The 27,454-nt window shown below is 41.6% G+C and overlaps 1 protein-coding gene across 6 annotated transcripts in view; it reads left to right on the top strand.

Annotated features, from left to right (window-relative positions):
• The first annotated feature begins 1,167 nt into the window (after positions 1–1,167).
• The window catches only part of RNF220 (ring finger protein 220), a 327,427-nt gene continuing 301,140 nt past the window's right edge, over positions 1,168–27,454 (top strand). For 5 of the 6 annotated variants that reach the window (XM_081195316.1, XM_081195312.1, XM_081195315.1 and 2 more), the window contains exon 1: positions 8,137–8,878. In XM_081195316.1, coding sequence (XP_081051442.1) covers positions 8,254–8,878 — 625 coding nt within the window. In that variant the 5' untranslated portion in view covers positions 8,137–8,253. Of the gene's footprint in view, positions 1,380–8,136; positions 8,879–27,454 lie in introns of those variants that run through there. The other variant, XM_081195319.1, reaches the window with a different exon arrangement.

The following is a 27,454-nucleotide window of genomic DNA, read 5'->3' on the forward strand; positions in this document are numbered from 1 at the left end:
CCAAGTGCTGCCGCCTATATGACTCTCTTACTATTAAAACTCAAACTTGTCATGGTGTTGTTCACAAGTGACACTTGTGTCCCAAGCACTCATGCTAGAGAGTAAGTTCTATTGTACTCAGGGTGCTTCCAGGTATGGGGCTTCGTATTGTAAAAGGGTAGTTTTAGATATTGCAAATGGGTTGTTGGCAACAGTTTTTTTAACTTTACTCTCCCCTCCCACCTGAACAGGTAAATCTGGATTAAATAAGGGTTAAATACACACTGGTGTTTTGAAGCTATGGATGCTGTGAAAATTCTGCATGCATCCCACCATAAACACTGGCAGTACCCTCAGTGTATCTTACTTATAAGGACAACTTTTAGCCTGTAACACATTTTCACAATAGAGTTTGGAAAGGACATCTGAACTTCACTTGGGATATGTGTGCAGTATGTAGGTGTTGTCAATTCAGCGCTGCAACCAGATGAGAAATCAAATGTTGTCCAGACCTGTAGCAGCCAATGTAGGCTTGACTTCAGAGTTACAGACTAATTTAAGCAAGAAGTGATTTAAATGTAAAGGGGGTGGGGAATATCAAGGTACTAAAACAAACAAACGAGATTGTCACCTTTAGTGTTACATGTCTATGAACAGACAGATAAAAGCGGTACCATTAGCACTGCAGGCCAATTTAAGCCTTTGCAAAGGAGAATGTTGAATGCTGTTGATGTGGGAGAAAGCAGAAGAGCTGCTTTTAAATCGAAGAAATCACAGAAATGGAAAGGCAGATTTAAGCGTTACTGGTGAAAAGAACTCCATCCTAGACGGGATGTGCTCGCTCACCCCCAACCACCCTGAGTTTGAAACGCGAAAACAGCTCGACCCTAACCTCTCCGACCCCCTTCGCCAGCTCCCAGCCAAAGTTCATGCCTTGCTCGGTGTGGGGCAGGAGGGGGGGGTGACGGACGGGCTCATCCCTGAGCAGCTGTGCGTCCCAGCTGTGGACTCCATTTCCCAGGCTTCCTCCCTGCCCTAATGTATTCCGTTCTCAGGCCGGCTCTGTGCCTGTGTGTGAGAGAGAGTGTGTGTGTGTGTTTGAGAGCGAGAGCGAGCGTGAGTGTGTGTGAGTGAGAAGAGAGAGAGAGCAGCTAGGAGTCCCCGGGAGAGTGGAGGCTCATTCACTGATTAGAGGCAGCTTCGAGAGGCAGCGCTGCGCTCTCCTTGGCTCCCAGCAGGCGTGTCAGGCTCCTGCTCACTCCCATGCTGGCCGAAGGCGCTTGCACACACGCGCCGGGCTTAGCACGTCCGGCTCTCTTCCCCGCGCAGCAACAGCCCAGGCTCTCGCTCTCCGCAGCCTGACATTAAAGGGGGACGCCACCTCTCGAGGAATTTTCACGGTGAGTAGCGGGAGATCCCAGGGGTGCATGCGAGGAAGCCATGGGTAGCATGGTGCATTGTTTGTGCGCGCGCGGTTTGTGCCTAAACGTATGTGTCGAGCTAACTTTCCAACGGGATCTCCGGGGTTTCGATTCAGTTCTCTGCCCTCGTACTTTCCCCCCTTTCTTATTCTTCTTCTTTTTTTACTTCTCTCGCAAATGCGGGCGCCGATGTTTCGAAAAGTCAAACTTTCTGAACCAAGTTTGCCTCTCCATTTTTTTCTCCACGCCCAGCTCCTCGGCGCAAAATTCCCACGGAAGAAGATGCTCATCGGGGTCCAGGGGTGGGGATGCTGAAAAAGCGCGGGGGAGGGGGGGTTGGAATATTAATGAGAGTGTTTTTTTTAAAAAAAAAACACAACAAAAATCTGATCAATATGGTGCCCCCTCCCCTTTTAAGGGTAGATGTGTTCCCGGGACTCTCCTCCTCCCGCTGCTGCTGTTTATTTTACTGGGGAGGGGGTGGGAAGCAGGCAACACGGGGAGGGGGCTGGGTGGGATCAGGTGCCGGGGGAAGAAGCGTGCAAAACGCAGCCGAAAACCGCGCGGCTCCAATTAGCGCAAATAACATTTAGTTTTTAAAAGGAGAAAGAGAAGAGCGGGGGGGGGGGGAGAGAAGCGATCCCTGTGCAAGCCCCGGGAGATACTTCCCGGCTTTCCTTCGCGTGTCCCACGGTCTTTGGCTGAAATAACGCAGTTTCCCCAAACAATACCCAGGACTCGGGGTGGGGGGTGGGGTGGAGAGGACCTTCGTCGAAAAGAACAAACCTGCTAGTCTCCCTCTGACACAACCTAGGTAGATATTATTTTTTGCACAAAACTCAAAATGTTTAAAAATCCAGCATTTGCCCTGTGCGTAGAAAGCACCGCATAGAGTCAGGATCGTCATCCCCCCATCAGCTTTCAGTTTTACTACGGAGCGGGCGCACATGTGAACTTTGAGTATTAGAAATTACATAACCGCAATTAAGGCGTACTTTCCGCCTTTTTTTCCTCCTCCTATTGTCCCAAGTTCCTTTTCGCTGCCGCGATGGTTGCGCACGTGAAATGCTTGCAGTTTGGAGGAAAGGTTGAAGTTCGGACAAACAACTCTCCTTCCTTCAAAGAAAGTCCCTCTGCCTGCATTTTTATCTCCGAAATGCAAAACAATTTTTTAAAAAATTGGTCGTTAGTTGTATGTTTGCAATTATTCTCCTGCAATGAATAGCATAGCAAAAGCGATGTTGTGTTGAAGGGTCAACACCGGTGCAAGCGAGCAAATAGAGAACCCGGCTGGAAACCCGGTTAGCGAGAGGAAGTGGAAGGAAATTGGAATATGCATGTTTAGCTGGGCTTCCTTAGCAAAACTTTCTTCACATTTTCAGCCCGAAGCCGAGGAACGGCCAGCTTTTGAAATGAAACAACAGCAGCCTCTGCTTGCAGCGGGGTAGGGAAGTCAGTACAGAGGTTGCAAGGAAGGGGAAATAATTCCTCACCTTGTAGATCGAAATACATAAAAAACATCTGCTTGGGCACAATGAAATCATTAGGCAATGTCCAGTTCAGGAGTTGCATTGAATGCTTTCGCCTTCCAGGCAGGAAACGTGCAGGGAAGGAATTGTTGCAATAAATTCAAACAGCACGAGGCATCCGCACATTTGATGAGCTTTGTTTAGTATTTTAAAAAGAAAACGAGTCTTGAACAGACTGTAGAGATTGGGGTGAAGGGAGATAGATCTCTGCTCCCACTCCACCCGCTCCGCACATATTTCCTGGAAGGAATGAAAAATTTGATTCCTTTCCAAAGTTACGAAACCGATTTTGCACAGTTGTTATTATTATTATTTTTCCCCTTTTGTCGATGCAGAGCATTTGGCGGGGGTGTTCAGTGAAAAAAGTGACCAGGCGTGGCCGAGCGGGCGTATTAGCGGGGAATTAGTTTCCGATTCCTGTATCTCTCCAATGCACTTTCTGAAATCTCTACTCACTTTTTTTCTTTTATATCCCCGATGTGGAGAGGACAGTGTGTATATAAAACATGGTTTGAAGTTGTAGTAAGCCGACCGAATTCTTTTCGTGTTCAGTTTAGGCACCGGGAAAAGGACAAACACCTGTTTTGATTTGCAACTGCAGAAAGTGGGAGAAGGGCGGGTTAATGCTCCTCCTATGAAATTAATTCTGCTTTTGCTGGAAATTGGAGATTTCTGGAACAGAACTTTAAGATCCAAATCGATCAAGTATTATTTCTCTACCAGAAAACTTAAGAGTTTGAATAGTTTAATTTTACACTCCCCCCCCTCCCCGACCGCTTAACTGGGGAAGCGTTGTGCGTCCATCTCGTGCCCCTTTTTGGGTCGGGGCTGGAGGATGAGATGAAGGCCCCACAATTTGCAGATCAGAACCTCCTTACTTTGTGTTGTTTACCGATGGCTAACAAACGCCTTTTGGCGGCTTCGACTTCTGCAAGTTATTACTTTGCTTAACAAAAGAAGGATGCATTTTGCAGGGGTAGGGTGGAAATCTATTATCTGTTTTAGTACCTTGGCCCGTCCCTGTACTTGAATTTTATTTTCCTTGTTGTTGTTTTTTGTTGCAAAGCGGGGGGGGGGGCGCGCAAAGCGAATTGGGGAGAGGCGAGGCGGCCCCTTTGTTGTTGCGCCAAGGGGCCCGATTCACCATCGGTTTCATAAAATGTGAATACTTTCCGAACTGGCATTTTGGACGCCGAAAAGGCAGTGCCCTTATTCCGCCTCGCCCCCTATCCCGGCCACCGTCTCATAATCTAGTTTGGACACTCACAATTCCAAAACCATCCTGAAGTTCAGTGACAAGGAATACAGACCTATAGATTTTCTTAATTCAACACTGGAATCTCCTGCTTGTTCTTGTCCTCTTGTTTTCTTTTATTAGGAGGAAATCCAGTTTAGTTGGAATAGATAATCCAGTTGCACACTTTAATTCCCCCCAACAGCTGGGATAGTTTTGTTTTATATTATCAGGATTTTCTCAGTAGGAATAAATCTCCAAATTCCTGCTTCTAAAATTATGTGATTACAAAGTAACAAGAGCTCAAACCTGTAGTTTCCAACTCTGTTCTTTCCTAACAGCTTGAACTCTTAAAGAAAAAGTTATTTATTTCTCTCCGCAAACTGCAGGGATTTTTTTTTTATTCTGTTATTTTATTTATTGGAATTGGAAAATAGCAGGAGGATCACAAAAATGCAACCTGTTTTAGTAGTACGGGATGTGTGGTTTATATGTTTTAATTAAGAATGGAAAAGTAATTTGTTACACAGAAACTCTGCCTTGCTTTTCTGGGTTCTGTATATTAATATAAAATTTATATTAATTAGCAGATGAGTTTTCCACCTGCAGCTTGTGACCAGCTCTGTTTATCCACTTGCATGATGGCTAGAAGGATGCATGGTGAATTCTGCATTATCTTAGCCTCTCTTCATTTTAGTTCTCCTCTGGGGTAATTAAAAATAACATTATAATAATTAATAATCAGAGCAACCAAAACCTAAGCTATGCATAACATGTTATATTTTGTTCTAAGTTGTGGGTTTGTTTGTTTTTGTTATGAATAAAGGCTGAAGCTTTTAATTGGGATTCTCTTGGTCTTGCCGCTTCACTTTGCATTTAAGTAATCGGTGCAAATGACGGGTGTTCTTGCAAGGAATCATGCTTATCCATAAAGCCAAGTGGTGATTTTGAAAATATAAGTAAACAATGTTTAAAAATTATTAGTAATATTATTATTATTTGTGTGCTGATCTAACTCGGATACCCAGTGGACAGTTTATGTAGCTTCATAGATTTATCTCCACCCCCTTGGCCTCCTCCACTCCTTGTTTAGTTAATTTAACAAAGACTTTTTGCAATCTGTTTGGAGTTTGTCTGATGCCATGGAAAAGTATCTGCTGATTTATTTGGTTGCTTTTCGATTTCTGTCGCTAGACCGTCTTTTCTCTTCCTTTCAGCGAGGATGTCAGCTGTTATTACTTCCTATTGATCCCTTTGCAAAGTGAGAAGTGAACTAAAATTAATGTCAATTCCACTGCTTGGATCAATAGCTGGAGTTATTTTAATCTGGATTTGCACAGGGTGCTAAATTAAAAAAATCAGCATAGAGGCAGAAAAGTAACAGTTACTTACTTTGGCTGTGCCCGCTCCCTTCCAGTCACCCAAATGTTTCATCAGGCTGGTTATCCTGCAATCCATATTTTTTTAATTAAGCAGGTCAGTTAGTTTTCTTATTTTGGGTTCCATATTTAAAAACCAATGACATTTTGACATTGGGAGTGTATTATCTATAGATTTTCATAATGACTGGCCTTGCCGCAGCCTCATCTGTACATGCTCCTAATGATGGTGGTGATAGGGGATAATCGTGTGGGGCAAAGAGATGGTGGAAAAGAAGGTAAGAGACAAGGAGAAAATAGGGGAGAAAAGGATGCAGGAGGTTTTTTTTTTAAAAAAAATAAACTTGGCTTGGTGCAATATCGTAATATGTTGATTTATTCTCTATGTAATGAAGTTTGCGAACGAATAGGGCGATTGGAGTGATTCACAGTATTCTACAAGGAGTGTCAAGTGTGGCTTCCAGATTACTAATTTATGAAATACATTTAACGTAATGAGGTGACAGTGGAAGTAAAAATAGAAAAGCAGGCACAGAGGCATTAGTAGTGTGCTCTCACCCCCCTCATTTATTTAAATCCTAGAAAGGCTATGGTTTTCCCTCAGTCCCATGGGTCAATTCAGATATTAATAGTGTATTTATGTATTTATCTGGGTAGGGTGTTCCCCTCCCTTTAAAAATAATTGAAAATGAGCATTCAGGTCTCCTAGCCCCTGCTTCACCTTCACCTATTATTGCAGTTTTTTGTTTTAAATTTGTTTGCTTGCTTTTCTGTGACAAATCAGCTACGTATGCAGAAAACAGTTCAGAAGGTAACTCCGAAAGAAGGCCGACCAGATTCCCCGTGGCATCTTTCTGTCCATGGCTAGTACTTGACGGAAAGTTATTTAAAATTTGGAAGCGACCAAAACTTTGTTAATGTGAGATCTATAATCTGGTGATTTAGCACTGATCTGTATCAGGAAGGGAGCCAAATGAGGAAGAGGCGAGATGATGCCCTCTCATCTTCACACTTAATAACAGTCACTGAGCGTCTGGATACAGAATGGGAGAAAAGGAAATGTTACTGCTGGACAGCATGAAAGGCGCAGTCAGGATTCCACAGAGTTTGTTAACCTAGCCTTGCTCATTCACAGAATACAAAAGCCACTCCATTAGAAAAGAGACTCTTTCAGTAAGTTTTATTTGCTATGTCTGACCTTCTGGATCTAACAGGCACATTTTGTAACAGCTTTTTTATTATATGATTTTTTTGTGGCCTTTTGAGTGCCGCAAGGCTAGCACATTGTTTTAAAGTAACAGTTCTCTTACATTCAAGTGCATTGTGGCATTCTGAATGGTTGGCAGTGGAAGCTTAAAAAGTGGAGGGGGGGTGGATTCTAGGTTGAAGAGGAGAGAACATGATTTTTGATTTCAACTCTAAAAAGGGTTAGAGGGAAAGTTAATTTTATTATTTATACATACATGTAAATGTAAATATCTGTGCTGATACTTTGCGAGTGGGGATAATAGGTTACTTAGAATTTGTAAGTAATTTCAAGGAAAAGCAAGCCTAGACGTTTTGTTAACATTTTTCTCTAAATGCTAATGGCATATCCAGGACAGTTTACAAATCTACTTAAGCATGAGCGCATTAGGAAGTAAAATTACTGATCCGTTTTGTGCTGTCCTCAACCTAAAAGGCAGATGCTTGCAAGAGATCATATGGCACTGGCTCCCATTATGATTTTAAATATTGTCAGAGACGCCAAGCACTTTATTGATGAAGTTGCTGCTGCTTTCGTAAAAGCACACAAACACCACATGGAACAATTCAGAGAAATGTATAAGAGAGGCATGTTTATGCCCACATGCACCATTGAATATAAAGTAAAATCTATAACTTGTATGTGTCGGCACAGGTAGATATTCATATGGGCCTCTACAACAGAAAACAGATACGGTTTCTACATTATTTTTTCTTAATGGGCTGTGAAGATATATGCAGAAATGCTTGTTTGTAAATTGTGAATAACTTACCAAATTTTTAAAATAGTAATTACTTTCTTTAAACATAATAACCTAAAATTGCCACCACTGATTTCTACAGTCCAGTACTTCCCCCCATATTTTTGTCTGTAAAGAGTCAGGTCATTTGCCTTTCATTTGCTCATTAAAGATTGTTTTCATCCCATATAGCGCTTATTCAGAGCATTCAGTCCCCACAAACCACTCATTCCTTAATCTGAACATGCACTAGTTTCTTGCCCTTCTTACAGCAGAAGGTGAGGTCAGAGCAAGTTGCACTACCTGCATGAACCACAGAGTAGTGTTGGTGTGTGGAAAAGTGCCCCATTTTATCTACTTTTGGTGGGGATCTTCTCTTGACTTCAAAGTTTGGTGCTAAAGCTGGTAGCAGGAGAAAGACTTGTGCTGACACACCCTTAGAGGGAGTTAGAGACCCTTCTAGTTATTTGTGAACTTTCCTGAAAGAGAACACATGGAGGTTTGGTTCTTTGCTCATACAATTTTCTTGTTGCATTCATGATAGGTAACTGTCCAGGACTGAATGGCAATTAACTATTTCCTCTCCTTTCCCCTTCTTTTTCTCCACAGCTTTGGAACAGTGATGAAGCCCCAGTGAGACCCCCCAGCTCTACACCCAGACGTTGCTTTGTTTTCCATCCAGGGAAGACCATTTTCCTTGCGGCCCTGTCAAGGAAAGAGACTCCGATGGACTTACACCGGGCAGCCTTCAAGATGGAAAACTCCTCCTACCTTCCCAATCCTCTGGCATCTCCAGCCCTGATGGTTCTCGCTTCTACCGCTGAAGCAAGCCGCGATGCTTCCATCCCTTGCCAGCAGCCAAGGCCCTTTGGTGTTCCAGTATCGGTGGACAAGGATGTGCACATCCCGTTCACTAATGGCTCCTATACTTTTGCCTCCATGTATCACCGACAAGGTGGTGTGCCAGGAGCATTCACCAACCGTGATTTTCCACCTTCCTTGCTGCATCTGCACCCCCAGTTTGCTCCCCCCAATCTGGACTGCACCCCAATCAGCATGCTGAACCACAGTGGCGTTGGGGCCTTCCGTCCCTTTGCCTCCACTGAGGACAGGGAGAGTTACCAGTCAGCTTTTACACCTGCCAAGCGTCTGAAGAACTGCCATGACACTGACTCTCCCCACCTTCGCTTCTCAGACGCTGATGGCAAGGAGTATGAGTTTGGAGCCCAGCTCCCATCTGGCTCCCCCGGCTCCCTCAAAGTCGATGACACGGGGAAAAAGATCTTCGCTGTCTCTGGCCTCATTTCGGACCGGGAGACCTCATCCAGTCCCGAGGACCGAAATGATAGATGTAAGTACCTCAACTTTGCTTAGCTGGGGCAGAAAAATGTTCAATAGCTGTGTTTTGCAATGCTAGGAGGTGTCATAATACTTGTGCTCCTGGTTTTTTCTTTAAACATATGATGATGGGTTACAGAGGGAGGGGGATTGAAGGGAATCTACGCAAGGAAGCTGTTATTCTCATACTAGATTGGGATGCTGAGTCACAGAAAAATGACCAATATTCCAGAAATGGGAGGGAATCTATGTTGTGAATGCATCGGAGGTTGTCTCCCTGTAGTTACGGAGGAACATTTGTTCCAGACCACTTGCCTATTCCATGATTGTTGCCCTACTGTCTTGTTGAACTCCCTTCCCTCCCTCCCGCCCCAACCCTTTCCCTCACATATTTGTCTCCGGTTGTAATCAGTGCACCATTATTTGCTCCCCTGATCAGTGTAAAGGCATTATTATTGGATGTTTAGCGTAAGCTAACTTAAGCCCTTTCATCAAAGCAGAGAAAGAAAGAGAGCTGGTGATGCTCTAGGCGAGGAGATCACCCTGCCCCAATAACTCTTAAATGGGCAGAGATGTTTCCTGCAGTTCCTTCTTCAAATTCAGAAGTGGTATTATTTTTTGCAGGCCGGGAGCCGAGCTGAAGCCCGCCTGCATAGTATTTGTTTGGGGAGCAATGCCTGTTGCAGCATTCCTCTCCCACAGCTCACCCCCTTGGTCATTAAGTGCCATGAGCTCCCCACCCAAGAAGTGGAAGATAAGGCAGTATTTGGCTTATGATGGTCTGCTCCAAATTGAAACACACAGCTTAGATGTTGAGCTGAGATTCCCCCCCCCTTTTCTTCGATCTAGTGGGACCTTGCCCCCTCCCACTTATTTTCCTCCTGCTTATTTTCCATGGAAGAATCAGCAATTTATTTATTTTTTTAAAAAAAACTTCTACGTAGCTTCCCAGTTACCCCTTGGATACCATTTTTCTTCTGCTCCTTTATGATGCCGAGGAGAGTAATAGAGACGTTGTTGCGCTCTCTCCCCTGTCGGTGCTTCTTCCTCAGGCTGTCTCCTTGAATTAGGCACTGTGTTAACTTCCCAGTGCTACGAGGCATCTGCCGAAAGCCTGCGTACCTTGTCAATAAAAGTCACCATAAAATCAACCTGCCTTGTAAATCCATCGCTCTTTGGTTTTGAAATATGCCATGAGTGTGTCTTTTATGTCAACGTTTGTAAGTGTGGAATGATTCCCTCTTGAAGACAGAAGCTACATGTTGCACTACAGACGTGTGTGCTCTCTTTTGCCCTAGAGCGGCTTAAGCTGTGTGAGAAGAACTACTTGCATGTGGTTTTTGGTTTTTGATACCTGTGTGCAACAGTTAAGTGTGTGTGTGTGTGTGTGTGTGTGTGTGAGTGAGTGAAGTAGGGAAAACATTAATAAAAGGAGGAAAGAAGAGATGTATCATGTTCACAATTATATGTATAAACTCCATATGAATATAAAACTCACTCAGATCATGCACACTGGAAGATAAAAATAGTGTAAAAAGCTGGCTTGCCATTTAAATATGTCTAGAGCATATTGAAGATTGCATGTTGCTAACCTCCTGTCAAAAAATAGTATAAAATACCTTATATTAATAATTTGACAATATTTAGAGAGAGGATATGACGGTGGGCACATCTGTGTTTACATGTACTCACACACATTGTCTATCTTCCTCTGTTCAGAAAGGACGTATCTTCCTTTCACTGACTTTGTTGTTAGGAGTACTGATGAATTCCCAGATAGTAAATAGATGAACCTCATTAAAATATGCCATCTAACCGGGGTGGGGGCGGGGGCGGGAAGGGCTTAAGGAGAAAGTTTTAGAAACACACATTGAAAGTTGGAATAAAATCTGTGCAGATGGTTTGAAAGGTGTCAAGATACAGAACGTTTTTCTTCCTTGATTATCCGTTTGTTGCCATAAAAAACATATAAATTATTTTGAATTTATAAAGCTCTCGTGGGAGCAAAACAAAAAACGACTTTCTACCCAATAGGCTAGGTAAAGTGCATATTAATGGAGACTGACCAGGTTTAGCTCTAGTCCCGAATATTGCCTCTCATCTAGTTAAAACTTTATTTTAACAGGCAAGGGTTTTAGAGGCATTTTATTGAAACTTCATGCATGCGTGTGAGCGAGAGAGCATTGTTGCAGCTACTTACAACCTTCAGATACCCTTGGCATGTTTAGATATTATTTCATAGGATATATATTTGTGGACATTTCAGTATTTTGGAGAAGAGTGGGGTGTATGTTCCATGTATGAAAGGTTCTTTGTTGATAGCTGATAGAATGTGTCTGAGGGCTGAAATAGCTTTCTAGTGACACCGCAGCTCGGAACAAAATTAGAGGTATTTGCATGTATGTAAATGTGTCCTTATGGGCTTTTATAAATACCTGGTCATTGGCCCCTAAAAAGCTGTCTCCGTTTTCTTGCGCAAACAGTATATACAAACCTTTCCTGTGAAACAAGGATTCTTTTCACCACCACCCTAACATACATTGCAGATAAATGGTTGTATAGACAGGCTGGTCGGCAAAAGTGTATTGATGGAGGTAGTAAAAGCCATCAGATCAGCAAACCCTTTATGCCTCCAATAGACACCCTACAGAATTGCCGGACTGTACTGTTTATTTGTATTCTCCCAAATACTGCAATGGAATCATACCACATGACGGGTGAATAACTTTAATTGCAACACATAACGTTCCTTGTGCCGCCACCAACAGACTAAATTCCATTTTTTGTTTGTGTCTTGTAATTTCAAAGTTGGATTTCTCACTAACTGGTTCATTTGATTTTAAGAAGGTGAATGCTACACAGTGGGTTTGTAGGGTGTGGTTTTTTTGTTTGTTTGATTAAAAAAAAAAAACACCTAAAGACAATGCTGTCCAAGGTGTTCTACAACCTATAAATAACAGGGCTTGATGAAGGAAATGTGTGGCTATGTAGAGATATAAATGTGGGAATCTCATTGTATTAATTAGATACTAAGTGATACTTTGCGTATTTATATTCCCATGAGGCTACATTCTTATCTCTGTTAATTAGTGTTGTAAATTTGGATTGATTCTCATACCCTCTTGAAAGTCATTTAGGATTTACTTTGGTATAGTAGAGTTTTGGGTTCTGGCTCCAGAATATGTTCTGAGGTTTCACGAAATAGCCTAGTTTATGGGGTTGAACTTCAGATTTCAGTTTGGATTCAGCACTTTACGAGTGCACAATTGTACCCAAGTCAATGGCAGAAGTTAACGAGTGCATCATATGCCTTTAACATATTTTTGCTAATTATTATTTTGCAATCCGCTTCCTGGAGAGAGGTCCTCGGTACCTTAGCAAATACACTTCTTTCCTCTGGATCCCTATGGTTCTAGGAAAGTTGGAGTCTCCAGGAGTTGGCCATGATCCTAGGAGGGTTTGTTAAGGCAAAGGTTTTGTCCAGGTTTAGATGTTCACTGAGCATGCTAATGACATTTATGCAACACTGCTTACACTGCATTTGTGTTGCACAGGCATCTACAGACACATTCCATGGGGTTCTTCAGACAAACGTGTCCTCATTAGTGTGGAAGTTTCCAGCTGGAGTGGATATAAACGTATCCCTATGTGACAGATATCTATAACTCTCCTTTTAAAAACCCTCTTTATTCTTTGGCTTCTAAAATAAATTGTCCTGACTGCTCCCCACAGACTAGTTGCCGCAGTGTTTCCTCTCAGCAGGGGGAACTGGCAGAAAGGTCCGCGGCAGCACCTGGATCATGCAGAACATTTTTTTTTTTCTGCTGAGCAAAACCACTTGGTTGTTGCAGTTCCTTTCCCTCTGTTCATTTTGGGGAACTCCAGAATGCATTATCTCCTGTATCCCTAGAGTTACTTGCAATCTCTGCCCTTAAGTTTGAGTCTACAAATGATGCTTATTTCTGTTTGAGTCACTTTTATTCTTTATTAAAGCTATTTCAAAGTTTAGCCTGTTGCAGAAGAATATTTCTGGACCTTGCTTTCCACATAATATGGAACATAGTTCTTTCTCTCTCTTTAGTTTGAAGAATCATATTTCCAGAGCCTCTTCTTGGCTCTTTGGTTCTTTCTAGCAATTTAGTACCAAGTGCCCCTGGAATGAAGCATGTAAACAAATGGCCAATCTAGGAGAGCAGGACAGGGAATAAGGCACCATCGACTTCTTCATACTTCATTATTTTCTCACAATTTTGCGTCACAGTAGGGAGTGAACTTCTTGTTTGGGCGGCTTTTGAAAATCACTTCAGTAACTTGTAGCTTTGAAACTAATGAATGGAAACATCTGAGAGCAAATCAAAGCACTGTTCTGTTTAAATGCCAAACAGGAATTAATAATAATATATCAATTCCTGGTTTTTCTTTTCTTTTAGCATATTATGCAACGAACTCAAGTTTTGCTTTAGCTGTGGCTCCTTCAGCAGAGCACGTGTTGTCCAGCTGTTTGCATACTAGGGCCTATACTAAGGGAGGGATATGCGTTATACCATGTGCAATTTGTAGACATGATGTTTGATTGGGGTTTTTTTATTTGTTTACTGCTATATACTGCTATATCTTCAAGCTTTTCCTATGAAATATTTTAACTACATTAAATTAGGAGCTAGAAGGAAAACCATGTTGTGAATAGCTATTTGGGATTAGGATTACTTTCGAACATAGTGAAAACAGCTATGTTTCTAAAGAGTTTTGTGTGTGCATGTTTGTGTGAGGGAGGATACTACAGGTGAGTTTTAAATGAGTGAAAACTGGATTGTGAATACAGAAAAGACCGTCCTGACAGGTCAGCTTTTGATGTCAGTTATGCCAGTTAAAACTCATGGATTTCAGTAGCATCGTTCCCGATTTGTACTGGATTTCAGTAGAATTGTTCCAGATATGTACTGGTTTGTCATACCTCAGACTTCAGTGGAGCCCACAGCCAACCTCTTTCCTACACCTTTATTTCTGCATTTTGGCTTCAGCTTTCCCTTTCTCCCCCTCAGCAAACTGTTGCCGTGACTCCTTGTCATGTCCGTCTCTTTTAGTTGTATTGTTGGAATAAAGAAATGTTTGGGCCGTTAAAGTGGCGGAGAGCTGTGTGTGAGCTGCTCCAGTTCTGCCGGCTGCAGGACCATCTGGCCCTGGCTTGCATCCGCTGGTCTCCAGCTTCTCTTTCTCTTTATGTGAGCTAGGGCTATCTTGCACACTTGGAATGCCTAATCACCATGGTGAGAGGATGGGCCTTGCTGCCTGCCCCTTCCCGTCAATTGTCATGCAGAACCGATCGGGACAAGCGTTTTCTTTGCGGCAGTCGCTTGCCCGTCTTTGCCTGGCTCTTGGCAGAAGGACGGCTTTTAATTGATCATTTGTGGGGGAGGGCTGGGGTTGTTTGAGCCTCTCAAATGTTTCCCCACACAGTCTCTACCACCCGGCCAGATTTCTCATTTGTTGGGAAATGTTAGTGATTTAGCTTTTCCTTCATCTTCCTTTTGGACTCCTGCTTGTTGCTGTTTTATGGGGAACTCTGAGGGCTTGTAACTGTGACTCCAAGGAGCACTGAGCAAGATATAAATGTTGTGTTTATCTATCCACAACTGGGAAGGGGGCACATATGGGCACTAAATGTTTATTGTCCTTCTTTCTACTGTGTGTTCATGTTTGTATTTGCATGAACGCTTATGGATTTATTATCTATGGGCAGGGTGAACTCTTAATCTATTTTGATTCATGAACAAATCCAACCCTTTTCACCAATCCTAAAAACATTCCCCCAAATCTGGTGGTTGAATCCTGTAGAGATTTGATTAAATGCTGAACTTGACAGAGTTTTCTGTTAGAAGAAGATTTTTAAAATATATATATACAGTATATAGAAAGAATTTTTTTGGGGGGGGATTACGGAGCACTGGAAGTAAGGGATAACCTGTGCTGATTTTTGAGGCTTGTGCTTTTTTGTGTAATCTTTAATGCCACAGTTTCTTTTAAGTATAAAAGAAGAACTGATGACCTCGAGCGCTGGTCAGCCGAGTCAGCCCTGCAGTTAGGCAGAGTGGGCAACTTGCCTCAGACAGCAGTTTTTTGAGTACAGTGCAGCAAACTTCTCAATTGATGGTGAGGAGAGGGAACTATTTTGATTTTTTGCCTCAGGTAGCAAATTGTATTGGGGTGACGGGATGGTTTTATTTATTTTTAAAATATTATTTCAAACTGCAGATCTTGTTGTAGGCTATGATTGTGCCGTTTGCCCCTGAAATTTAAGAGCATTCAAACAGGTATTTATATTTATACCAATAAACAAATATATCTTTTCAGCTATATGTTTGAATCTACACTTAGCTACTGCTATTAAAATAAAACGAGCAAGTGAATGGCATGGAAGCCTCTTCCTGCTTTGTAATGTACTAATTTTTTTATTTAGTAGCATGTACATTTTGTAGCACAGTCCTATTCAGAAGTAAGCCCCATTGGCTCCAGTGGGCCTTACTCCCAAATTAAGGCAGTATAGGATTGCAGCCTCTGTCACCTTAAGCAAACATCCATGGTAATTACAAGGTTTTCTCTCGATTCATTTATCCCTAAAGACTATTGGTAAATGTAATACTATAAAATCTGTGTAAAAGTTAGTTAGAATAAATAAAACAGAGATCCTTTTGAGAAGATCAGTTAACAATGCAGTAAATGCACACTTGTTACTTAATCGTTGCAGGGTGACTAGGTACCTTTCCTCAAGGAAGCATTTCTGTTGCGGGGATATCACATTTCGCCAGCATTTAAATGCAGTTTTGTCACAGGGAAAGCGTCCTGTTCTCCTCATGTAGTGTATCTACGGCAATGGTGAATTTTATGTGAAATGGGATTGCGGGATTACTTGATACTTATTGGACAGAGCTGATGACATTCTTAGTGGTGAGTGTCGCAGTTTCCAGACCCATTTGAAAACATAAACAAAGAACAGCAGAACTATACTTGCATCATCTCTTAAGTGAACACAAAATATAATGTTACTGGTAGTGAATTAGATGTAGTTGCTGTATCATTATGGATTCACATTATAAAAAATCTGTAAAGACTTAGATAGCTAGCAGAGCACTATTCTATCCATAAATGAGGGGTTGTTTGCATATTATGGTTGCCGCATAGATACCACTTTGAAATGCTCTGCATAGTGAACTATTTGTGTGCAGTGGCTTGTCAGGTGGGTTTGGTGAATTTTAGTACCACGAGCCTCTGAGTTCTGCTCATAGTGAGCCATGGATAGTCCACTCTTTGGTAATAGCTGCCATTCAGTAATAAGAAAACAATAATGGTACGGTTTCTTAATATAGCAACCCCTTTCTATATTCTATTAACAAAATGGAATGTAAAATGTGAACATTGCCTTGGGTGCCTCATGGCAGGGTATAATTTATAAATATTAGGAATAACAAATAAATAACAGATGTTTGCAGGAGACTTAAGTTAAATAGTTGTCTCCCGATGGCTGGCTATCCCTGCTCTGTACACCTAGTGCAAGGAAGTGTGAGACAATAAAGAGATGAAGCAACATTTTATTTAGGAAGACTGCTAATGCCACAATCCTGTGCACACCTACTTGGGAGTAAGAGCTACATTGGTATATATGTACAGGATCATGTTGTAAGGTTTTTTGAGACAAAAAGTGTAAATCTATTATTTTTCTATTAATGTTCCTGTGGAAAGCAGGTGTGTTTTTTTTACCTCAAATTTCGCAATCTTTTGTCTACTGCCATGTTTGTACATATCATAGCTAATGAACTTTGCCCTCGCCATATTATTCAGAAGAGAAAAGTCACTTGAAGGTTTTACAACTGGATTTTTTGTTGTTGAAAACCCTGGTGACATCATTTCTACAGTGTGAAATTGCATCATTACAGTTGTGTACTTACTGTGAAAGAAAAGTGTGTGTCAGATGGATCTGCCCTGGATGTTAAGTTTAACTAATCACTGTAACACATGTAATTCACAGAGATTTCAGTCGATGAACATCTTACTCTGGCGTATTCCTATAGACTGCAATAGAACTTCATTGAGAATATGCTGGTGTAAGTAGTTTGTGGATTGTTATAATTACATATTTCAAGTTAACGGCAAGTTCGGTTCTCCTCCTTCTGAATACTGAAGTATTTTCCGTGCTAGTGCTGTGGGCTAGTGTTGATAGCTGCTGCTTCATGAGCTGAATACTTTACTCAACAAGAGTTTAATGATGTTAATTTGGCATCTTTATCAGATCTTTTAAAATGAATAAACAGTTTGCAGCCTCTGCTCCTCAAGCCTTGTAGTCACTGAAATGTTTCTGTGGCAGGATCTGGCTACATTTTGAATTTTGACAAATGCTGATGGCTTGTGTGGAATGCAAACAGTGATTTAGATAACATTTGCTTTTATATTGGACCTGCAGCAGTGCCTATAACCTGAAGCTGGGGAAAGGCCCAGGGCATTTGGGACATGATGTGACAAGGACTAAGTATGCTTCTGCAAGAGGTGTGCATATATATGATAACGATGTACAGATTGACCCATATGAGGCACATTAAAATATTTAGAATGCTAATGTTTTTAGAAATGCCCTTCTCACCATTTTCTACTGCAGTAGAAGATCCCACCCTCAGAAGACCTCTGATGTGATGTTTATTCATGGCAAAAAAGCCAAGTGGCAGCTGTTGATGCACTGTGTTAACAAGCATGACAATTTGCAGGGAAAATGCATGCATACCAGATAATTTGCATTAAATAGTTACATTTCTAGGCACCCAATCTTTTGAATTAAAAATGGGTGGTATTCAAGTAGGTTTTACTCAGAGTAGACCCACTGAAATTAATGTGGCTAAATGTGGAATGCCCTCCCATCAGATGCCAAGGGAATAAACAACTATCTGACTTTTAGAAGACCTCTGAAGGCAGCCCTGTTTAGGGAAGTTTTTAATGACTGATGTTTTAATGTATTTTTAATATTTCGTTGGAAGCCACCCAGAGTGGCTGGGGAAACCCAGCCAGATAGGCGGGGTATAAATAAATCATTATTATTAATTTTATTAAATTAGGTCAATTAATTTCAAAAGGTCTCCTGAATAAAAGTTAGTTGAATAATACCTGGTGGATTTCAACAGCACAGATAATATTAACTATATTTGCAAATCTGTTTTAAAAAAGCCAAGACAAAAGCCTGTTCTCCATGCCATTTTGAATGTGTTGTTAAAGGTTTTCTGCTGGACATTATGTAATGGTCTTTTATAGTTTAGGCTCCTCCCATTTACTAACCTGCCAGTGGCCTTTTCCTGCTCCCTTTTATAGGAGCTGATAAGAGTCTAGAACCAAATAAAGCAGGGGTGCTTGTGGCCTCCGATGAGCTTTAATTGCTCAAAGTAAGGAGGTGCAGAGGCCATGTTCCTGATGATTGATAGTTTGTGAGGATGGCAAAGACTGGATAATTTATTTGGTATTGTGCTGCATCTTCTCCTTTCTTCTGTCACAGAAGCACACAACTGGTTACTGAGATGGGACACTTCCATCTCAGGTACTCATCTATGGGGCAGGAGGAAGCATTGGCAGTAGTGATGTTGTGTATAGGTGAACTATTTGCCTATCTTTTTACTTCTGTTTCCTCCTGTTACTGCTGGGCAGGAAGACAACCTGTAGCTGTGTGCTTGAGATGGAAGCTACATAACCTCTTCTTGTCTCAAGGCTTTGAGGTGCTTCATTTTCCAGTAGGAGATGACTGGCAATGCAGCAAATGGCAGGAGCAGAGTAGCCAGCCAGGAACTGTAGCATATACTACTCGATATTCTAGAACCACACATTTTTAATACGTGTTTGTCTTTTCCCTTATTCTCATTCCATTTGACTATATAGATATAGAAGTACTAGATTTTATTGGTGCCAAAGTCAGGTTGTGCACAACCCAGTATGTCAGATGACCAGATGAGGTAACAACCCTTCCATTTGCAAGGGGAAATGACAAGTAACAACTGGTTGGTTAAAACTTATATCTCATCTACAACAGATTTGGTCATTGCCTGTTAGAGAAGATAAACATTTATGAATGATAAATATGATTTCTGTTTTTTATTGCTTCAGTATCTTCATTTGTTAGCACCTTTTCCCTTCATTTAAATACATTCCATTTTCAGTCTGAAATTTGTGAAAATGCTATTTTCTCTTGCCTCACCTGAGCCCCTATGCAGCTCTGTGGAATGGTCATTTCCTTCTTATTTATGCTTCTAAGTTGCATAGAAGGATCAAGACTAGTATTGTTTTGACCGCTTATGCTCTGTTTGGCTTTGTCCAGGCTTTCCAGGATAGTGTAGGGTATCCTCTCAAGTTTTCATTTCTGTTTTGAAAGATAAAGCTGGAGGCCCCTTTTTTGTTTACCAGTCACTGTACAAAGCAGATGCTGATAGTGATAATAATGTTTACTTGCATTTGTTATAACTAGGACTGGAAATACTTTGCATACATCAGTCTTTTATAAAACTTCCATCCTGCACGGAGCTGGTTTTATTTTCTATTTTTAAAAATATTTCAATGTGCTGGTATCAAACTTTCTAGGTACCCAGGCAACAGGTTCCTGAGATTTGTCCGGCCCTGCTCACAACTCAAAGGAAGCAGCAAAAACAGGCAGACTGTGGTATTTATTTATACTTTACATGATTTCTGCAGATTTAATGGCTGTTGGATGATTTCATGGCTTAACATGAAGTTCCCTGGACACAGCACTGTACTAGATGGTCCACTGATCTGCTCCCATTTATACGGAAGAAAGAAAGCAGTTGTGTTTTGCCTCGTTGCAGAAATTATCTGATTAAGTACAGTATAGAATATGGAAACTCAAAGCACTTTGCTTTCTAAGAAACTAGCCAATTAGGCTATAGCTAAAATTGATTCCTGTTTGGAAAGAGTAGATTAATTTATCAAATGGTAGGGTCATTTCAAGCTTGGGGTTGGAAGTGAAAGACGTTACTATGGTTTTACAAGTTAGATGATCCACAAAGGCTGTAGTAGTTATGGAGTTTTGAATGCAGGGGGAAAAAACCTGAAACAAAGGAAGCAGACGCAAGAGACATTTTTGCTGGGGTAATGCTGGAAGCTGTGAGGAATCCACTGCATTCCTGGAGGCAAAGCGAAGAATCCAGTTTCCTTCCTATACCGTAAAATCTCTTTTTCGCCTTTAAAAGAAAACCTTGAAACAACAAGACTGGCTGCCTTAGCTTCCTTCCTGACACACCCAACCATGTGATGCTTCTGTATATTCTTGCTTTAATCATGGCTGACTGATTAACAGGCCAAATTGAACCTGATCAAAAGGTGAAATAGGCAGTTAACCCTTCTGTCTAATTTAAGTGGGTTACTTTCTGCTTTGCTTGCCTTTAGCCCTTCATTCCCTAACATGTAGCACAACCCATGCCTCTGTTCGGAAGAAATTCCTGTTTATACTTCTGCTATGACCCTCGGCACCTGAAAGTCAGTAAGAAGTGGCTTGTATAGATTTGGTTTGTGCTCTTTGTTTGGGTTCAGTTTTTCTTTTTCTTCTTAATACTCTTAACTAGCAAAGGATTTTAATACTATCTCCTTCTCTTCTTTGTACATGATACATTTTAGGTCCTGATAAAAAAGCAACAGCCCCTTGCATAGAAACCTGTTGTCGTGGTGCTCAATTTTCTCTGCAACAGCAACATAAGAATTCTCTCTTCCAGCTCTTTCAGCCAAACAACATCTCTATTCAAACCAAGAATTACAACATGGGATGAATGCAGTTCTCAACACACAAGCATAAACACCTATTTAATAGAAACAGTCATAGAGTTGGAAAGGATCCTAAGGATCATCTAGTCCAGCCCCCTGCAATGCAGGCATATGCAGCTGTTCCTTAATGGGGAATCAAACCTTTGACCTTGGGTTTCTCAAGTTGCACCTTTGTGGTTCCATACAATTGTTTATATGTGGATAGATATGTTTTGCTGGGTGGGATGGTGAGTGGTGAATATGTGTGACTGGATAGATGAATTGAAGTGGTGTGTGTATTTGTGTGTGAAAGAGAGGGGAGTGTGTGAGAGTTGACTCTGGCCCTGCCCACCATTGGCATTCTCCCAAAAGTTTACCCTCAAGGAAATGCAGCCCATGGTGGGGGGGAAATGTTCCCCAGTCCTGATCCAGTGCTTCACTTCAATTCTATCACCCTTTCTCTCTATCTGGCCAAAGCAGACATGATGTGGAAGATCCACCATGGGATTGCCATGGGATTTTTGGTGTGAGTTAATTTTAAAGCAGCCAAAGTATTGGTCACAGTAGTAGTGTTTGGTAGGAGGAGATGCTCAGCCTTTTCCCTCCATGTAGTTTTTCTGATCTAAACTCCCTCCACTTGTCCCTTACTACCACCAGTATAGGGAAAAAATATAGGTACAGTATATGCACCTTTATAATAGGTTATGTAAATCAGGGAAATGGTATGGAGAAAAAAGTTGTTTTTTTTTTAAAAAAAAAAACCTTTGCTGCTATCACAGCTCCAATAAATATCAGGACACTGACACACACACATTAAAATAAACAAAAATCTTGGGAGATCTACTTGTAGATCTCCTGTGACACATCTATTCTGGCCCTAAACTAGCTTTGCTAGCTGTGATACTTCATCTTTTCTTGGTGAAAAATGATAAAACTTTGATCCTTCTTGAAATTTGGGAAGTATGCAAGTTTGGGCATCTTACAATAATTGGCAAGGCCTTTCCCCCAACAGTGTCAATTATGCAAGTATCTCCTCCTGTTAAAAGAAATTATTTCCTCCTTCCTTTTTTTGTAGTGTGCAGGTCATAATTTCATAGATCAGAGTTGGGAATTACTCTTTCATTCTTAAAAATTACCTTTGTGGACCACATGATGGAGCAGGAAACCCTTCTGGTCATGACCCAAAACAGCACTATACAGGTGCACATTTATTGTTTTTGTGGATTGAAATGTAACTAAAATTACATTTTAGTATTCATCATTACTGACTACCTTTAACTTTAGCTATTCAAGCAGTAACAAAGTTCCCTTATTTTTTTGAATGGTGTCCAGTGATGCCTCACCTGTATCATGAGAACTTGAATGATGACAACAAGAGTCAGGGCTGAAGAATTTAGGAACAAGGAAGCAGCCTTATACTGTACTAGATAAAATTGTCCATCTATCCCTGTAGTCTCTTCTGGCTGGCAGCATCTTTCAGGCAGGAGTCTTTCACATTCCCTGTTTCCCTGATCTTATAGATGTGGCTGTTGAAACTGTTTCTGCTGTGAATTCTCCAAAGCTCTCTGGGGGTCTAAAGCCTCTTCTAAGTTCTCAGCAGCTGGCAAAATATTTATTTTTGGGTACGTACAAATATCCTAATTTGAGGCAGTGTTGGATGTTCAGAGCGAAGTGGAAATGTTTTCACTTAACTGTTTGATGTTGCAAGATATTTCATTCTCCATCATGCCAGCGTGTGGGTGTCTAACATTCTGGGCTTGTACAATTTTCTTACTGTGATCAACCCTGTAGTTTGACAATGATTTTTCCAACAGGTAAGTCACAAGAGGCTTAGCAGTTTCTTTCTCTTCAGGAGGGACACTATTGCTTTGTGATTTTCCTGGAGTCTGTGAAATGTGTCTACAATGTCCAATGGTGAGTGGAGCATTCAGAAGGATGTATGATTAAAAAAAAATCCATGGAAGCAGGGACTTTGATAAATCTGCAAGCAAGTTGTCTAAGATTCAAACTTCTCTTCTGTCATGATAAATAATCTCAAAGGCACAAAACATGTTTCCAGATACCACTGGTTGTCTGTCTGAAGAGGGTATATAGATAAGATTTAGCAGAGCACAGATTATTGTACTTAGCACCTACTTTCAATAAAATATTGGGTAACTTTCTTTCTCTTCTAAGTGAATGTCTGTGTGTCTGTTTTTTTCCTGATCTCTATGTGCAAATTATATATAGTTTGTCACTAAATATTGTAAAACATTTTCCTGGTTCTGAAATGCAAATTTTAAAATGATAAAAAGGCAACTGTGGGAGGTGGTGGGATAGAATCTCAAGCACCTAATAGGCTTATCCCTAACACATAGGTGGGCTTTGCTATACCTAAACCACTGCTTTCTGACCCTTATTCAGCTTACTCTTGCAGCCATCAAAGAAAGGAGACTCTATAATTTCCTTATGTTACTTTTTTATCTCTTATCTGTTACAGGAGATGTTTCCTAATATCTTATCTACTTGATCTAAATTCCCCATCACCACCGGTAGAGTTTTGGAATCACCTGTTGGTATTGGCCTGTAGCCTAGGAACCACACATTTGTAGCTATTTTTCTTTATTTTCTTCTAGGTTTGTATCTTGCCTTATTGCTGAGGTCTCAAGCTGGCAAACAAAAACAAATATTAAAAACAACCAGGAGAAATAACAATAAAAACAGATGCCATCAAAAGGACAAAAGGACACTTGAGATTGTTCTGGCCACCTAAAAGAGTATAATGCCAGCAGTTGATGAACACAATATGAGAACAAGGTTGAAAGTTTGAGTCCCATCCCAGAAAAGACCCTGTCTCATTTCTGGTAGCTGTGGACTGAACTTCATGTGGCAGAAGCACTTGGACAGACAGGCTTATATAGGAGAAGATAGTCCTTCAGCTACTCAGATTCTAGGCTGATCAAGGCTTTAAATGCCCAAACCATCATGTTGAATAGTACTTGGAAGCAGACTAGTAGACACTAGCATAGTACTTTACTTCTCTTCACTTCACTTCACTTAGCATAGGTAGTGTCCTTCATCTGTTAGGATCACAGTTTGGTATACAAAATTCATTTTAAAATGACAACGAACCTAATCTTAAAAATAAACCAATGACTGCAACCAAATGGTTAAAACAACAATCCAGTGACTATATTTCTGCAGTAAACCGAACATTTCAGTTTCAGCTAGTATCATCAAACAGCTCAACTCAATATCCTTCCCATGTTCATCCCAGCCTAGATGCAAAGGTAAGTTTCAAGGCAATGATGGAGCCTCACAAACAAAATATGTCATACGTGCCTCCAGGGAGTTGCATGTTCATAGTGAATGTTGCCAGTTAACAATTTGGCCATCACATTTTGATCCTGGTGTAATTTCTGTACTGTCTTCAAAGTCAGCTCCATGTGCAATTCATTACAGTAATCTATCTTGGATATAACTAGGCCATGGATAACTGTATCTAGATATTTTTTCTTCAGAGAGAGATGTAGGCTGTATGCTACGCTGACACTGGTAAAAGACTCAGCAAGCTATCATTGTGAGCACCCACTAATAAAGTTAGATTAAACAGAACTCCAGACTGGGCCTCAATACATTTCAGTTTTTAAGACTTGCTAATTGCATTTATATCATTTTCTTCCTTTAAGGTGTTCAGGGTAGTAAAGGAGTGATCCATTCTCTCCCCCTTACTGTCCCACAACAAAGCTGTGAGGTTGGTTAGGGTGTAAGAGAATGACTGTCTCAGGATTACTCAGGGATCTTCATAACTGATCAAGAAAAGCCTAGGTCTCTACACCCTCTATCAGGAGTTTCCCGTGGTAGAATTCTCATCAGAATCAGTGCATTTTGTCTTGTCACTTGGGCATCAATAACTAATTTTAAAATTTGCATTTGTCATTGATGCCCAAGTGACCAGACAAGAATTCTTGGTGTGGCTCTTGATGGAAGAAGCAATGTGGCAGCAATACACGCTTTCTTGCAAATAAAATCCCATTGTATGTGGTGCTAGTGAGCAGTGGTTCTATATCTTTAGAACTGAACATTGGAGTGCCTACAAAAGTTTCACATAGAATTAGTTCTGGGTATTTTTTCCTGCAAAAGGTAATAATTTTAACGTTTATCTGATCCTTTTCAGTTTTGCTTTCTTTATATGTGGCTCTCAGTATTGTATAAACTTAGTCACGTCTTAACCTCTTTTCCCCATCTGCGCGTGTGAACTAGACTCAACCTTGCTCCACACCATAAGCTGTGGTGTGGGAAATAGCCATTATTGGTGACAGCTGCTTGAGAAAGTCTGAGAACAGTGGGGAAGCATGCCATTGGGCCATGGTTCTGAAGGCAGCCATGCTCTAGATTACATTCAGGAGCCACTCCTAGGCATTTTCAGTAGCACTGCCCATTCCTGCCAGCTGCTCCCCCCCCCCTTTCCTCTGAGCATGGTCAGTCAAGCATGCTAATTTTCCAGCAGAAGTGTTGTCATAATTAGGCAGCTTGTCTGAGGGTTTAGTGGTACTTAACCAGATGTGAAAAGGCTGGTCCCCTGGTCCTGGCTTGCTCACAGGAGCTTTTGCCAGATGCCTTGTCACTGATGTTCACGCTGCCCGTAATGGGCTGCCAAGCTCCCTTTCCCACTGCTTGCCTCTCCTTTTATGCTAAGCATGCATCTGAAAACTTTGTCCACAACCCTCTTATTTGGTTGCCTTCTTAATAAATTTGAAACAACTAGAAAACGGGGCCTGTGTGAGGAGGTTGGAAATCCCTTGTACAAAGCAGGAGACAAATTTAGGTAGGAAGAATGATAGAAGCACACTTTTACTAATAGAGAACTACTTTCATAGAGCGGTATATGAAAGTATATGAGGCAGGGCCATAGTTCTGTGGTAGAGCATCTGTTTTGTGGCCAGAAGGACCCAGATTCAATGTCTAGCATCTCCATGTAGGTCTGGGAGTGTTCCCTGTCTGAAACCCTGGAGGGCTGCTTTTCAGACAGACCCACATTTCCTTCTGAGCAACCTTGTGGCGGGTGGGACCAGAGGCAAAAGTGGGTAGAGCAACACCCCTCCCCCTGTATCCTCCACCCAAGCAAACATGAGGCATTATTGTAGTCCAAGGATATTCTGCTCAGCCAGAATTGTTCAAGCAGGCCACAGAGCAGGGCTGGTGAGGGTTGTGGCCTTGGGACAGAGGGCGTGGCTGAGGAGGAACTATGACCTGAGGAGAAACTCAAGATCCAGATAGAGAGGCATTTGGCCCCTGGGCCTGAACAGAGGAGGATTTATGGCAGCCCTACTGGTTCCTCCTCACTGGACACTGAACCTAGGGGGTTCTGAAGGGCATTGCAACTATGACATAGTGAATTAAGCAGAATGGAAGGTGAGAGGTGGGGGGCACTGAATTTTGACCTTGTACCGGGCTCTGCTGAAAGATTGAAAGAGCAAAGCCTGCCCCTGGCCTGAGGTTCCCCACCCCTAGTGTTAAGCAGAGTTTAGTTAGTCAGGGCGACTCATATTTTCATACCAAGTGTGCCGCAAAAGTACTTCGGCACAGAAGCCACGAGCTACACACTGCCTTGTCATGCTGGGGTGGGAGAAGTGAGGCCAAAATTTGACACACACGCTTACACCCTTGCATTGCCTTCCCAAAGTCAGGAAAGTGCTAACTGGGCTTTAGAAAGGAGGTGGGAGGACTCTAGAACCCTGTCAGAGCAATCATGCCTCCGTCCCACAGCCCATCTCCTTCATTATCCTGCTTTGGGAAGGTGGCACAAGGGCTGAGGGGCGTCACACGTTGCTGAGGGATGCGTGTGGTCCTTGGGCCATGCATTGGACCACCCAGAGCTAGATGGACCAAGGGTCTGACTCTCTAGAAGGCTGCATACTCATTACTGTTTACTGTGGCTCCAGTGTGCTCCCACCAGTGGCCTTTGAAGCCAAGTGCACCTGATGTCGGCCACAATCTATGTGTATCCTCTCTGTAGGGGACCGGGACCCACAACTTGGCTTTGTTTTAAGCTGCTTAGCCTAAGGCAGCTTCCTATGTTTCTATATATATTTTGGAGAAGGGTGTAAACACCTTTTGTAGTAGTAGTCTGTCGCCAGAGATAGGACATCTCTGATTTGTATGACGCTCCCCTGTTTAGCCAGTCCTGTGTTTAGGCCCAATTCATATGGTCAGTTGAGGTCACAGTGGCTGGCTTCCTCTGACAAGCACAGCATTCATTTCATAAAGAACAATAGCTGATTTGTAATGACTTTTCATACAAGTAAGTATCCTATGATAATTACAGTTACACATGGTAAACAGGGTGGTGAGCCAATCCTGTCATTCTAATATTGAATTCCTTTCCTGGCAGAAGTGTCTCCTGATGCATCTGAGGGATGTGCCGGATCTAGCTGGTGGGAAATAGGGTAATTTGCTATCAGTAATTTTATACCTCTTCTCCTGGTAATGAGAGACTAGCTTTAACTTTGGTATAGAATATTATGAAACAGCCCCCAGATTTTCCAAGCAATGCATTTAAATCAACTTCAACTAGGTGTAAATTGGGCACATACTCAACATCAGCTAGCATAAAAACTTTGAGACACTTTAATTACTCCTTGCACAATCCAGGGTAGTTAAAGAGTGAGAAAATAACGGTTTTCTCCCCACTTCTCAATGCATGCTGATGGATGGATTGTAAATGGCTGGCTACTACATAGATTGCACCCTAGGTTAAATGCATAAGTCTGAGATTTCATTATTTTTTCACAAGAAGTGTAGGGTGCGAGTGTCTGGTTTTGTTTTGAAGCAT

Source organism: Podarcis bocagei (assembly GCF_964188305.1).
Source record: "Podarcis bocagei genome assembly, chromosome: 5".
Taxonomy (NCBI): Eukaryota; Metazoa; Chordata; class Lepidosauria; order Squamata; family Lacertidae; genus Podarcis; species Podarcis bocagei.